At 42.5% G+C, this 14,315-nt stretch overlaps 1 protein-coding gene across 1 annotated transcript; it reads right to left on the minus strand.

The window, feature by feature from the left end:
* Positions 1 to 276: 276 nt before the first annotated feature.
* LOC146705090 (carboxypeptidase A1-like) lies at positions 277 to 10,309 on the minus strand. The gene is made up of 11 exons (XM_085462656.1): positions 10,141 to 10,309; positions 9,201 to 9,282; positions 8,867 to 9,001; positions 8,671 to 8,772; positions 2,520 to 2,621; positions 2,245 to 2,346; positions 1,999 to 2,109; positions 1,657 to 1,747; positions 1,276 to 1,475; positions 1,065 to 1,149; positions 277 to 612 (listed from the first exon to the last, which is right to left on the minus strand). Exons 1-11 carry the CDS (start codon positions 10,206 to 10,208, stop codon positions 425 to 427), a joined length of 1,266 nt encoding a protein of 421 aa, XP_085318782.1. The 5' UTR covers positions 10,209 to 10,309; the 3' UTR covers positions 277 to 424.
* Positions 10,310 to 14,315: the final 4,006 nt, after the last annotated feature.

A 14,315-nucleotide genomic window follows, 5' to 3' on the forward strand; every position in this document is an offset into this window, starting at 1 on the left:
TGGAAGGTTCGGGGGGCTGTGGAGAGCCTGGCTGGCACAGGTGGGATATGTTTTCTAATTCTGCCTCTCCTATTTATGCAGTAGTGCCCTGGGACCAAGGCGATACAGTATGCTGAGCAGCTGGCAATGATGCTGCAGCTACGCTTTGCAACGTCTGAAAAGTCACATTACATTGAGAAAAATAATAAAAGAAGCACGCAACCCAGCACACAGTGTAGGGACACTCCTGAGGCCTGAATGTGCTACAGTGCAAGCAGGATCACAAAGAAATTCAGCTTTGATTTTGGATTGTGTTTATTTGTCTTGTGGTTTTGAGAAAGTTTGAACAGCCCTCGATCGTGATGGGTTTGAATTACTCTTAGGATGGAAAAAAGGGGGCACATTTCCCAAATGTAGGATTTCCACTTTTATACACGCACACAGATCAGTATGGGTTCTTGGAGGTGTGATCCATGATGGACATCAGAGCCAGCCAAGTCTCCTGAGCGTTGGGGATGATCTGAGATGCAGGAAGGAGGAAGCCATAGCGACCCTCATCCCTCAGCTCAAAGGTGTACGAGTACTTGATGCCCTGTTCGTAGGTCCAGTCAATGGTGTTACCACTGGCTTGGTCTAAAATTAAAATAGGCATTGTTAAAACAATGAAACGGTACTGTAAAAAAAAAAGAAAGAAAGAAAAAAATGGAGATCCTGAAAAAGCTTTTAATTTCAAGGCAATAATGTTTAAATAAATAAAAAAAAAAAAACCTTGCACCATTTGTACATTTAATTTTAGCACAGTTTATACTTATGCATGAGTGGTGGTTGGTTGGTTCATAAACACCAAAAAATTGTCTGAAGTACAGACCTGTGTCGTTTTACTTTTATACAAATGGCTACAATTTAAAGCAAGTTTGAGATCCCTGCCACAACTTTTTTTGTATACACTATTTAATACCACTATATTTGCATTTGAAGAAATTAAAGTTATAGGAAAAGAAGAGAAATATTCATATATCTGGTCATTATTAGGCAAAATAATGTAAAAGAAGTCTGTACTGGTAAGTAGTGTTGCTTAAACTTACAGACAGTGTCAATGATGCTGCCGTATGTGTATTTGGTACCATACAGGGAGGTTAGATCACTGATGGCCTTTTGAGCCACCTTGTGCTGTAGAAAGAATATTATCATACTTTTTAATAAGGACTTTTGACAGAGCCCAAAGAAGATATAAGAACTATCATAAAAATAAGAATTCTAAAGAAAGAAATTAAATCAGAAAGATCTTTTTTATACCAGTTCTGCCGCGTCATTGGCAGGAGTGCTTTTGTAGCCATAGGGATACATGAGCATCTGAGAGTAGGAATGGATGGAGATGAAGGCCTTGATGTTGCCATGAGACTTCACGAAGTCCACAATAGACTTGACCTCAGACTCAGAGTGTGCACTGGGTCCACGATAGGTTTCTGAGCAGGGGCTGCTGCTGGCACCAGGTTCTATTTATTAATATAAAGAAAACCAGACAAACAGACACTGTGGTAAAGCATTAGAATGTAAAAATATGAAAGACATAAGCAATACACACACACACACACACACACACATATGATCATTATTACCTCATACAGTGGCTGTTAGTGGCTTTAAATACAAGTGAATGGCAGGGGAAAATATTACCTCCAAAACCAGCATCCCAGTTCCTATTGGGATCAACTCCCACACAAGAAGAACCAGGATTGGGCTTCCTGGTCTTACGCCACATACGATTCTGAAACAGTAATGTTAGTCTTTGCTTGAAGAAAGATATTTTATTCTATATGACTCAAAATTTAATTCATTGTGCAAAACCGACTAAATACACCATTACTAATTCATCTGTATCATCTTGTCAGCTTAAGCTAATTGGGATAAGCCCTGAAAAAAATGTTTAAAAGTAAAATGAAGGTTATAAACAGACATTTGGTTGTACAGCAAATTACTCTAAAACAAATCAGACAGTAGACAGTATGAAAGACTCACACTGCTGTGGGTGAAGGCGTATCCATCAGGGTTGGTGGCAATCTCCAGGAAGATGTCCATTTGACTGAGGATTGCAGTGAGGGCGGGATCCGTTCCATAATCAGTCACAATCTAATGACAGGAAAGCAGAGGACACAATATTCAGTGCAACCTGTAAGTTGTGAGAAGTGGCAGAGACACAGACAAAAGCAACAAATGTTAATAATATTATTAAAGAAAATGAAAAAAAACAAAACAAAAACCCACCTTCTTAGCAAACCATAGCCCGCTGGCCTGAGTGACCCACTCTCTGGAGTGGATTCCAGTGTCGATCCAGATGGCAGGACGGTTGGTTCCACCAGTGCTGAACTACAAGACAGGAAAGGAAAGTAGCAAACTTCATTACAAATAAAAAATGAAGAGCAGCATGAGGGTGAAAACTCTTGCCAGAAGAGTATAGGAGGTTTTGTCTTTTTTTTTATTTTAATGTTCGTTCAGCTCTATTGTGCAGTTGTAGTTTTGCTTGTTTGTTTGTTTTTTACCTTGAGCACATTAAGAGGACGGCCTTCGTAGCTCTGCCCAATCACTATCTTGCTGACAAAGTTGGGATTCTCAGCCACCAGCATGTCCTGGAAGCTGTAGATCTGAATGAAAGACACAATAATGCATAAGCATCAGTTGAGTGCGACATGATTCTGTACCACTGTCTGGCCTCAAATGTCATGGGGATTGCAACATGATGTAGATCAATAGGGAAATGCTAAATGCTAGGATTTCTATTAACATTCAGTTTAAATGTCACTGAAATATTGAGCACCAAATTTCCAGTGTTGGCACATTACACACTGTACATGGCCCCATACTTTTAGAAATAAATGTCCTTTGTTGTGCTTCAAAAATGTAATTGACATTGTTCACATGAACAGATAGAGTACAAGTAAGTTCCTCCCATAGTGATTGGTGCAGTAGTTAGTACTGTCGCTGCACAGCAATAAGGTTCTTGCTTTGAACCCCAACTGGGGTGTTTGCACGGCCTCCCTATAGATATTCTCGATATGCTCTCTATATGTTAGGTAAATTGATGATTCTAAATTGGCCATGAATGAGAGGTACAATGGTTCTTAAAATGTATAAGGCATTGTATTAATGCATGGTTAAATGTGGCTTGTAATCAGTGTTGGGTAAGTTACTTTAAATTAGTAACTTAGTTACATTACTAGTTACTTCTATCAAAAGTAACTCAGTTACTTCAAGTTACTCGTTACTTTCAGAGTAACTAGTTACTAGGGAAAGTAACTTTGGTTTTACTCAGAATTCTCTTGTTTATGTGTTGCTTCCGTAACTGGATACCCAGCAAGATTGCCAGTCTTCTAGCTTGCTTACTTGCCACAACTGCACTGTGCCACCTACCAATAGAAAGAAAAAAGTAATGTGCACATTTCCACGAGAGAAATCCCACACCTGATTCTATCCTGGCCTGCTTTTTACATCCAACACAAAAACTGCAGTCGTGGTGCTTTCGATTGTACTCAGAACTTCTGCCTTCTGAATAGGAAGATGTAGGTAACACCAGACTGCAGATGAGCTGCTTACAGGGCTGGACTGGGACAAGACAAAAAAAAAAAAAAAAAAAAAAAAAAAAATCGTCCCGGGCATTTTGACTAGATTATAGGAAAAAAATCATAAAGCCTTTGAATGAAAATAAACACTGTTGTGACAGTGATGTACACTGTTCTGATGGTATATATGTATCAATCTATCAATCGTTTGTTGTAAGACTCAGATAATTATTTTTTAAAAGTGAGACATTTTAAATGAGAATAAGAAAGTATTTCTTTGTGCCCCCCTTTCCCTGTTAATGCCCTACATGGACCCCTGGCAACACTTTGCTAGACCCGTCCCTGCACAGTTACCAGCTGTCAGCTACTTAGAAAAGGATCCTGGTGTTATTTGTCTCTCAGAAACAGTTCATAACTTCCCTTCAACTCATTCATGTTAACTAAAAGGTAAACCTGTTTCTCCATCACAGCTCTGATGATTCAGTAAGGACATCTCCTGTCATGGTCGGCTGTGTGGCAGGCAGGCAGGAGTGGTGGACCCAAAATGCAGGATTCTCAGGACACGAGGTTTAGACAGAAAATGCAGCTTTATTGCTGGAGCAGAACATAAAGATAAAATAAAACTCACAAAAGCAAACAAAACTCTAAACAGAGATGCAGGAGGACTGGAAATCCTAAACACGCAGCACGTGAGGGTGAACAGACGTTAACGATGCGACACCGAGTAGGGGAAGACAGACACTAAATACAAGAGGTGAACGGAGCAAAGAGGAAACAGCTGGGAGACACGGCTGACGTTGATTACACTGACGAGACAGGGAGAGCACAAAGCTGAATGCACTGACAAAGGACACAGACCTACAAAATAAGACAGGAAGCACACGCCAGACAGAGACAGACTCGTAAACAGGCATAATGACGTCATGGACAAACAGAGGGACATACGGGCAGAGAAGACCAAGCACAGGCAACCTAAACCAAACATAAGGGCAAGATAACAAAACCTAAACCAGACATAATCATCATCGTCATCAACATCATCATCAGATAACTAAAGAATCAGAATATAATTGTAATCAAAACAGTATCACCAGAGAATAACCAATCCATAGTGCAAAAATAAACCAAAACATAAGAAACTCAAAATGCTGGGTCGACCCGACCCAGGACCGTGACAGTACCCCCCCCACAAGGGCGGGCTCCAGACCGCCCAACAGAAGCACAAAAAAAACAGCCAAAAACAGAAAACAACCCAACCAGGGTGGGCGGCGGGGGACCAGGAAGGAGGGACAGAGCCCAGAAAGACCCAGAAGGTCAAGTTCAGGGGGCCGACCCGGAGGCCGACAGTGCAGGAGGCCAAAACAGTTCAGTTCCGGGGGCCGACCGTGTGGACGGCAACTGCGACGACGGGCAAACAGTTCCGGGGGCCGGCCACGCGGAAGGCAGTGGCGGCATTCAGGAGGGTGTTCAGGAGGGCGTCCACGGTGGCGGAGATGCCCAACAAGCGGCCTGGCAGATGACCGACGATGTGGAGGCGGTAGTAGGGGACCTGAAGGCTGCGTGGCCCCTGCAGCCCCAGGTGAAGCGGAGGCCGGACCAGACGGGGATGCGGAGGCCGGACCAGACGGGGATGCGGAGGCCGGACCAGACGGGGATGCGGAGGCCGGACCAGACGGGGATGCGGAGGCCGGACCAGACGGGGATGCGGAGGCCGGACCAGACGGGGATGCGGAGGCCGGACCAGACGGGGATGCGGAGGCCGGACCAGACGGGGATGACGAGGATGCGGAGGCCGGACCCGGCGACGGCGTGGGTGGAGACACAGAGGCTGCAGCTGGCATGGGTGGAGACACAGAGGCTGCAGCTGGCATGGGTGGAGACACAGAGGCTGCAGCTGGCATGGGTGGAGACACAGAGGCTGCAGCTGGCATGGGTGGAGACACAGAGGCTGCAGCAGGTGGCGGCATGGATGAAACTGCTGCTGCAAGCATGGACGAGGCTGCTGGTGGAGCAGCTGGTGGCTGGACGGGCTCCTCGGGCCCCCCAGCTGACGAGGAAGGAGGCTGGACGGGCTCCTCGGGCCCCCCAGCAAAAACAGTCTCAGAACCAGTGGGCACTGGAGCCTCTGGCAGGAACGCAACAGAACCAGCAGGCACACGGGCCTCTGGCAGGGACAGAACAGGACCAGCAGGCACACGGGCCTCTGGCAGGGACAGAACAGGACCAGCAGGCACACGGGCCTCTGGCAGGGACAGAACAGGACCAGCAGGCACACGGGCCTCTGGCAGCGTTGATGCTGACTGGGGCTGAGCAACACATAGGTTAGGCTCAGGAGGCAACAGTTGGGTGCAGTCATCGGCTGACTCCTTAGCCCCCAGGGGTCCAGAGTCAACTGCGGGTTGAAACTCGGACTCTGGGGAGGCCCTGGAGGTAGTAAATGTCTCTAATCGGGCCAGCTTTCGAGGAACGAAAACAGTCCTGTTGAGCATGTTTTCCTGCTTAATACGAGTGAGAAAAGATGGCTGCTCAGCAGGAGACTGGGTTGAGAAAGACTGAAGTGACCGTTGTGGGGAGAATGAAACTAGTGAAGGAGCAGATGATTGAGCTGCGGGTAACGGAGTGGCTAACTGGGCAGCTGACTGAGCTGAGGGCAGCTGAACAGCTAGCTGGGCTGCTGAACGGGCTAACGGTTGAGGTGTTTGTAGTGAGCGTGATGCAGGGGGTGGTATAGGCTCCCCTGAGCCTCTAGGGCTCGGTTTAACTAGCTGAAGGAGTTCAGAAGAAACAGTTCTGCTTAGGCTTCTCTGCTCTAAGAGAACAGGGCAGAAACAGCCCGTTAAGTCCCCCTCCCCATTCTTGGGTTGCGAACCCACAGCGCCATTCATAGATTCAGCAGTACATGTCAAAACTGAATTCAAACTGTCCGGGGTTAACTCTGTATCGACAGAAAAGTTCTTAGCAGGCTCCAACAGAGGGTGCACAATCAGAGTTTTGCCCATACATTCTGGTTCTTCAGCGGAAAAAGCATCAACATAATGAGTCAGGGAGTCTTTTCTTTCTACTGGGCCGGGGTGAACGTCCATGGAACAAACCGCCTTCACCTCACTACTCTTAGCCGTGAGAAGAAAACAGTTCCCATTACTATTTGCAGGTGAAGCAATAGGGGTACAGTCAATATCACTCACCATTGCCTGCTGTTCTGACGAGTGATTGGGCTCCGGTTGTAGTGAGGAATGACGGCGGTGGCGCCGCTTCCTCCTGGCGGCAGGGGCTGAGGCGACAGGAGAAACTGGTGACGATGGAGAAAAGACGTCCTCGTCCTGCGACCACATCGCCGCCAGGCAGGAGGCAGGTGAATTAAGCCCTGAGCGGCAAGAAGTGGAGCTCTGTGGCCGCGGTGCGGAAACGCCTTTCCCCTGTTGCAATTGCTGCTGTACGGCGGCCGACTCCGCGGAGAGCTCCTTGTGTTGCGGCTGCTGCCGATGCGACGGCTTCGGCGAAGAATACTGGGCGCGGACAAAAGCTGCAAGCTCCCGAGCCTGTAGCACCTCCTGGGCTTCATGCAGCTGGTCTATGAAGCCCCTAAATCCCTTTAGTGTGCGCAAATGAGGATTCCCCTCCAGGATCGCTTCTATAGCGTTAATCCCAACTGCCATAGTCTTAGCGTCCTTAGTGTGGGAGACCCGCTCGATCAGGCGGTGGATGCGGGAGAGGTCATGTTCCCGGGATGAATCCGCTGGGTCCAGGAAATGGTCGCATCGTTCTGTCATGGTCGGCTGTGTGGCAGGCAGGCAGGAGTGGTGGACCCAAAATGCAGGATTCTCAGGACACGAGGTTTAGACAGAAAATGCAGCTTTATTGCTGGAGCAGAACATCAAGATAAAATAAAACTCACAAAAGCAAACAAAACTCTAAACAGAGATGCAGGAGGACTGGAAATCCTAAACACGCAGCACGTGAGGGTGAACAGACGTTAACGATGCGACACCGAGTAGGGGAAGACACAGACACTAAATACAAGAGGTGAACGGAGCAAAGAGGAAACAGCTGGGAGACACGGCTGACGTTGATTACACTGACGAGACAGGGAGAGCACAAAGCTGAACGCACTGACAAAGGACACAGACCTACAAAATAAGACAGGAAGCACACGCCAGACAGAGACAGACTCGTAAACAGGCATAATGACGTCATGGACAAACAGAGGGACATACGGGCAGAGAAGACCAAGCACAGGCAACCTAAACCAAACATAAGGGCAAGATAACAAAACCTAAACCAGACATAATCATCATCGTCATCAACATCATCATCAGATAACTAAAGAATCAGAATATAATTGTAATCAAAACAGTATCACCAGAGAATAACCAATCCATAGTGCAAAAATAAACCAAAACATAAGAAACTCAAAATGCTGGGTCGACCCGACCCAGGACCGTGACATCTCCTGGTTTCATCTTCATGTTTCCCTCTCATCACATAGCCAAACCGATATCATGACCAACAGGTTTACAGCTGTGGCTCCAGCCAACATCAGCTGATACTAGAAATTAATATTAAATAAATTCTAACAACAGCTGATCAAGCTTAAAAGTGCTAGTACGAGTAACGCGTTCCCGGTTTTAGCATAATAACTAGTTACCGTGCTCGTTACCACAATAATAACGTAGTTACTGTAACGCGTTACTTAATAACGCGTTAGTCCCAACACTGCTTGTAATCTTAAATACTCTCAGTGGTCTCTAAGACCAGAGAATTGCTATAAAAATGCAAGTCCATTTCCTTGCCCTTCCTTGTCAGTCATGCCACTCGCTAGCAAAAACACTGCATAGAATGAAGCATCAGGTTAAGCTGCTTAGCCAAAGATGATAGCTTTTAATCAGACAAAAGGAGATACTGGTAATAGTGTGTGAAGCATCAGAAAGAAAAATGTCACAGCTGAGGGATCCTGACACTCAGTATGCTATATTTGTATGCTATATTTTATTACAAATTTAGCACATTTGAAAAAACTTTCAAAGAGTTTATTTGCTTTTTCTTACTGCTTTGCATGGGTTAGTGAAAGAAAATACACAGTTGGCTACAATCTATTCACTGGATAACAGTAGCCAGAGGAGTTTTGTGTACTTACCTCTTCAAGGGTGTGGTAGTTAGCGAAGTCGAAACTATCAGTGTTTTTGGCCTGAGGTACACGAGCAGCAGCCATCTCCTTCTGCTCCTTATCCAGAATCATCTGCAGTACAATGATAGATTTCATACTATTAGAGTTACTGAGCAAAACTATTAACAGAAAAAACTCCAGGGTGTATTCTGATCTTATAAGCAACCTGGAGGTCTTCAATCATGGCGGAGTAGTCAATGTTCTGTGTCTCAAGGTAATCTTTGACTGACTTCAAGACATGGAAGGGAACTCTGACATCCACGGGATTAGACACAGTAGTCACCCCCCTCCAAAAATCCAGCTGAAAGAACAAAAATATATTAACCAAAGCATACAAAAGAAGTTTCTACTCAATTTAGAAAACTTATAAAGATAAAAATAGAGCTATTAAGGCATTTTTAAAAATTTGTGGTTTTGTTTGTTTTCTTCTTTCTTCTTCTTTTTAAAGTTTATTTTAAACAGTGGTGGCTGGTGATGTCATTTAGTGGCTGATAAATTACCTCGAACTCCATCATTTCCTCCAGATCCTTGATAAGAGACAGCTGGACTTCATCCTTGGGAACAATTCGAAGCACTTTGTGCCTGCAAACAGCAAACAGCTAAGTTTTACAGCCTTCTACTCAGCGTATCTTGCTTGTGCAGAAAAAAGTCATTTATTGTGAAACCAGAGTTATCAGTTTAGGTATCTCAACCAGTTCTCATCGGCAGGCATCAACTGGATGCAGGAACAGTCCAGGTTTTCTAGGCACTGCATATTAGCTATTTCACATACTATGTATATATACTATGTAAAACTGCAAGAAAATTTAGATTTTAGGGTTTTATTCATGCTGTAGCAACAGAGGGGTGTCGGATAAATTACATACATACAGCACTATTTTAAATAACAGGAAGTGAGAAGCCTTAAGCTTCATAAAGTTGGAAGTTATAAAAGACTGCTTGCCAGTGTTTCCTCTATAAACTATTTTTCAGTTTGAGAAAAAAACTGTTTGTCATTCCACACATTGCTGGGACTGATAGCATAAACCTGAATTCTGTTCTCTGATCCACACTTCAATCTGTGTGAGTTTGCAGGCTGAAATATTGGTTTTTGGATCTCTACACATGCATAACCTTGTGTCCTTATCAAAAAATGTATGATGCAGCTTTTCTTTTTTTCCAATCGGGAGTGTCCGAAAGTCAAAAAAGGTTGAAAGTAAAGCGCTTGGTCTTTCACAGGGACAGCAGCTAGCCACAGCTACAGATACATAGATGACACCTGGGTCAATATCAAAACCCAAGAAGTAGAAGCATTGCTAATGACTGATTAATTCAATCATGACTAATTCATAACTCTTCTTAAGGAAACTGATGATAGTGCCTACGTTTGCTCAAAAACACTGATTTACTTTAGTCTTTACTTAGTAGATAGTCTTAGATTTAGTCGACAGGTCCACTTACCCTTCAAATGTCACTTTGCCAAAAACTGCCACAAGCAGCGCAGCGAACACGAACAGCCCCCTCATCATGACCAACAGTGTGAACGTTGGGCCAGAAACAGACGTTTATGGCTGCCTCTGCCACCTGATATATGCCCAAAGGTTGACCTTGCCAGAGTTCAGAGAGCTCTGTCACCGGCTGGTCCTTTTCCCACACCAGCCTAGAGATACCAGAACCAGAAGTTGCATCATACACACATATTTTGAACAAACTGAATTTATGTTTAGTTTACAAAATAAAAGCACTGGTGCTAAATTCAATCTTAGTCTGACTGAAAACATTTTTTTTTAACATGGGTCCTCATATGGGGACATTACATTTAGGCTGTTCTGCACCTCCTCCTTCATTCTGCTCAATGAAGTGTTTAATACTTTGTTACACAATTGTCCCCATGATTTTTAAAACAAACAAACAAACAAACAAAAACCTTGGAAAGAAATGCTAACCTTTGGTACTTATCAGGTCCATCTAATCCCAAATCGGTAGGAGAAATTACAAATGCATCACAAACAACAACTTAGGTCACAGGAGGAAAAGATTTTAAAAAATCCAATGCATTTCCTTTGCTTTGCTTCATTATGAATGCGTCCAGTGTAGAAAGAGCTCATTAAAACACCAGGGAGAAATACACAGCTTAATCATTTCATGCCTAAATTTGTCACTCTGTAAACTTTCTTTTTATTATTATTATTATTATTATTATTATTATTATTATAAAAAATACTCATGTAAAAAATGCTCTAACATCTTCAAACCGTTTATGTTGTCACAAATGCTAGCAATACACACACACACACACACACACACACACACACATATATATATATATATATATATATATATATATATATATATATATACAATTGTATAAGTCAAGAACTCAAGAAGTTTATTGTAATTTCGTATGGTGACACCCTACCTGAAATGGAATACTGTTTCTCACCAGCCTCTACAGCTTAAAAAGCAAAAAGCATGATAAGAAAAGCAAATAGCAAATCCTCAAGAATTTTGTTTGATGGCTTAGTCGATGTATTAGTTGCTTAAAGATAAAAAAATAAAAAATAAAAATAAAACCTGTCACACTTTTCTTTAAGAGATTTTAACAAGATATTTGGGAAATAAGATAACTTGTTTTCTCATGAGAAGCAGTGAAGCTAGCCAGCTTAGCTCCTCCCATAGTTGCTGTAATGTTGTCATGCAATAACTGGGAACTATGTGCACACACTGCATACGGTCAATGTGCTTTTTTAACTTCCTATTCAGTTTCCTGCATGGCCTATTTATGCTCTGGTTTTAGAATAGAATAGAATTCAACTTTATTGTCATTGCACATGCACAGGTACAGGGCAACGAAATGCAGTTTGCATCCATCCAGAAGTGCTTTAGTGATATAGATATATTACAATATATATTAGCAATAATATAGATATGTAAGTATATTACAGGAATGGGTCTATTATGGTATGTTATAATGTACACGGTATGAAGTATGTTGTGAATGTTCTATAACTATAAGTATGTACAGGCTGTAGTGAGTACAAGCTATGTACAGGCTATGAACAGGATATAAATCTGAAATAAAAAAAACTATACAGAAATCTGAGATATACAGTTATACAGAAATGGGGACTATGCAAGTTATAAACAGTTGTAGGATTAAAAATTATCGTATGTACAGAATGATTATTTACACAGAACTATACAGTAGTGCAGTTAAGATAAGTGAGATATGTGGATAATTTCTACAGAGGCTATATAAAGTGCAAGTGGTTGTGAGTGGTGGTTCAGTCCATGTTATTATTGTGTTGTGTTGTCACTGATGAGGCCAATCACCGTGGTGTCATCTGCAAACTTAATGATGGTGTTGGAACCATCAGCATGTCTGCAGTCGTGGGTGAAGAGGGAGTAGAGGAAAGGGCTCATCACACAGCCTTGCGGTACACCGGTGTTCATTGTGATTGGAGATGAGCAGTGGTTATCCAGCTGGACATGTTGGGGGCGGTTGGTCAGGAAGTCCAGTAACCATTTGCAGATGAGGGAACTGATGCCCAGGTCTGTCAGTTCCCTGATGAGTTGTGAGGGGTGGATTGTATTGAATGCTGAACTGAAACAGCATTCTAGCGTATGTGTTGTTGTTGTTTATATGCAAATAGAGGTGATGCTCAGCAGATTTTGCTAACTTTTGATGGAGCGAGGATAGCTGTTTCCACAGATTTATTTAACCTGTGGGTGTTTATGATATAAACTGGCAAAAATTTATTTAATCAAACACTAAGACATCATCATCAGAATACACGGCTTTAATTTTGCTATGAATTTTTTTTTATTTATGACTTTATTGTTGAATAATATATTTATACAACCATATTTAGTCACTGCATCCTCATTGCTTTTCCCCATTTTATTGTTTGAAAAACAAAAACGGTACTTTATGTGAAATAGACAGATTATTTGGATGAAAAAACAATGAAACATTAATAAATCATAATCCACTATTAGCTGGTATTGAATGGCTGGCTTAAATGCTGTTTACAGCTCAGGAAGGAATCTCATTGTTCAACACAAAGCAGTGTTCTGAGCTTCCTCTCTCTTACTGGTGGAGCAGCTCCACAGATGAACTGCATCAATGAGCTAAATTCAAACCAGCTGCCTGGACACATGTACTGTGAACCCTGCATGTCAATAAAAATATTTCCAGACATGAGATAACTTGTTTTGTAATGGTACAAAAACTTTACATCTGGCGTTTTAGCAGGTGTGAGGCATTAAGAAAAAGACACCTACCAAATGTTAGTTGAATTTTCCCTGTGAAGACAGGAGGCATCAAAATCATTTTTTTAATATGCTGGGCATCAATACCCAGCTTTTGTCTTGTTTTCTTCCCTTACACAGTCACCTTTAGTGGATGTAGTTCTTGGGAATGTTGACCTATTGAGGAGTAAGTATTGAACAGCTAAGACATTTGACAATTTGAAATGCCTTTAAAATTCCAGCATTCTAGCATCTTGGATTCCTTCTTAATGCCTGATTTAAAAGATATCTATGACATACTTGGGAATTTAAGAATTGAAAGGAAATTTACAAGGTAGCAAAGTAACGTTACTCACTAATGCCACCTCCCTCCATTGGCTGTCTTCTGTCTGCTATCTACAAGTTTTTCCTATGCAACCAAGCTGATAAGCTCAGTGCAGAGGAAAAATAAACAGTAAAAAGCATCTGCAGAATTCACACAGACTTACAAAAACAAAGCAGGCAGTATCTTTGATCCATGTGTCTGTTAAAGTTTCCTTGAACTGAACTTAGCCCCTACCAAAGTTTAGAGAGATAATAAGTGCATGAAATGTGAACTATACAAAAGAGTGTAAAATCTGTTGAGGTCACAGTGATGCAGCACTTTGAGAGTGTACAGCTTCCTGATATTCTTGCGTGTTTGGGTGGGGGGGAGCTGAAAATCAGCATGGGAGGGTAAGTCCTTCCATGCATCCATACAGTTATCTGTAGGGTGAAAGGTGGGGCACACTCATTTGAACTTTTTAACTTTAGTTACTCTCTCATTTTATGTGTGTGATTTTTAAAAAGTATTATAGTTGGTGTATTCTGGTTCAGGGTCACTTTTAAGTGACCCACTTTCCATCTTGGAGTCATATTTAACAGCATGTCTTCGGACATGATGCGATTTTATTAGGGTTTGGATGCAGCGATTGAATGAAACAGTTGCCTGAGAGTTTACAGGCATACCAGAAAACATAGATCAGACATCACAGGGAATGAGAGCATCGGCGAAAAAACTGCATCAAAACACGGTTCTTTAACAGTTAACACGACAGATCAAGTGGCCGGGTGTGACAGTGCTGCTTCCACTAAACCAACACACAGGAAGTTGATAACGACTATTGTTTCCTGTCACTGAGTCAAAACTGCAGCTGTTTCGGTTCAAACCACAAACATTAGTTCAAAACACGGACCAGCTGTAAGTCTGCGGACAACGAGTCCTAAGATTATTTCAGTTGCTATATGTGATTAAAAATTAAATTTCTTGTCTTGTCACAAACAAATTACCACACCGTTATCAGTGTATAATTAGATAATTTAATAATTTAGAATGTATTTACACATAAAGATGAGGGTCGGAGGAA

Source organism: Copadichromis virginalis, linkage group LG7 (genome assembly GCF_057382275.1).
Source record: "Copadichromis virginalis isolate Kocher_CV1m ecotype Utaka linkage group LG7, C_Virginalis_male_GT1.1, whole genome shotgun sequence".
In the NCBI taxonomy this organism is placed as follows: Eukaryota; Metazoa; Chordata; class Actinopteri; order Cichliformes; family Cichlidae; genus Copadichromis; species Copadichromis virginalis.

Coding starts and splice junctions, on each gene's coding strand:
- LOC146705090 (XM_085462656.1), bottom strand. CDS start 10,208: ATGATGAGGGGGCTGTTCGTGTTCGCTGCGCTGCTTGTGGCAGTTTTT. Junction 9,283..10,140: donor GGCAAAGTGACATTTGAAGG/GTAAGTGGACCT, acceptor TGCTGTTTGCAG/GCACAAAGTGCTTCGAATTG. Junction 1,150..1,275: donor CCAATGACGCGGCAGAACTG/GTATAAAAAAGA, acceptor TTCTTTCTACAG/CACAAGGTGGCTCAAAAGGC.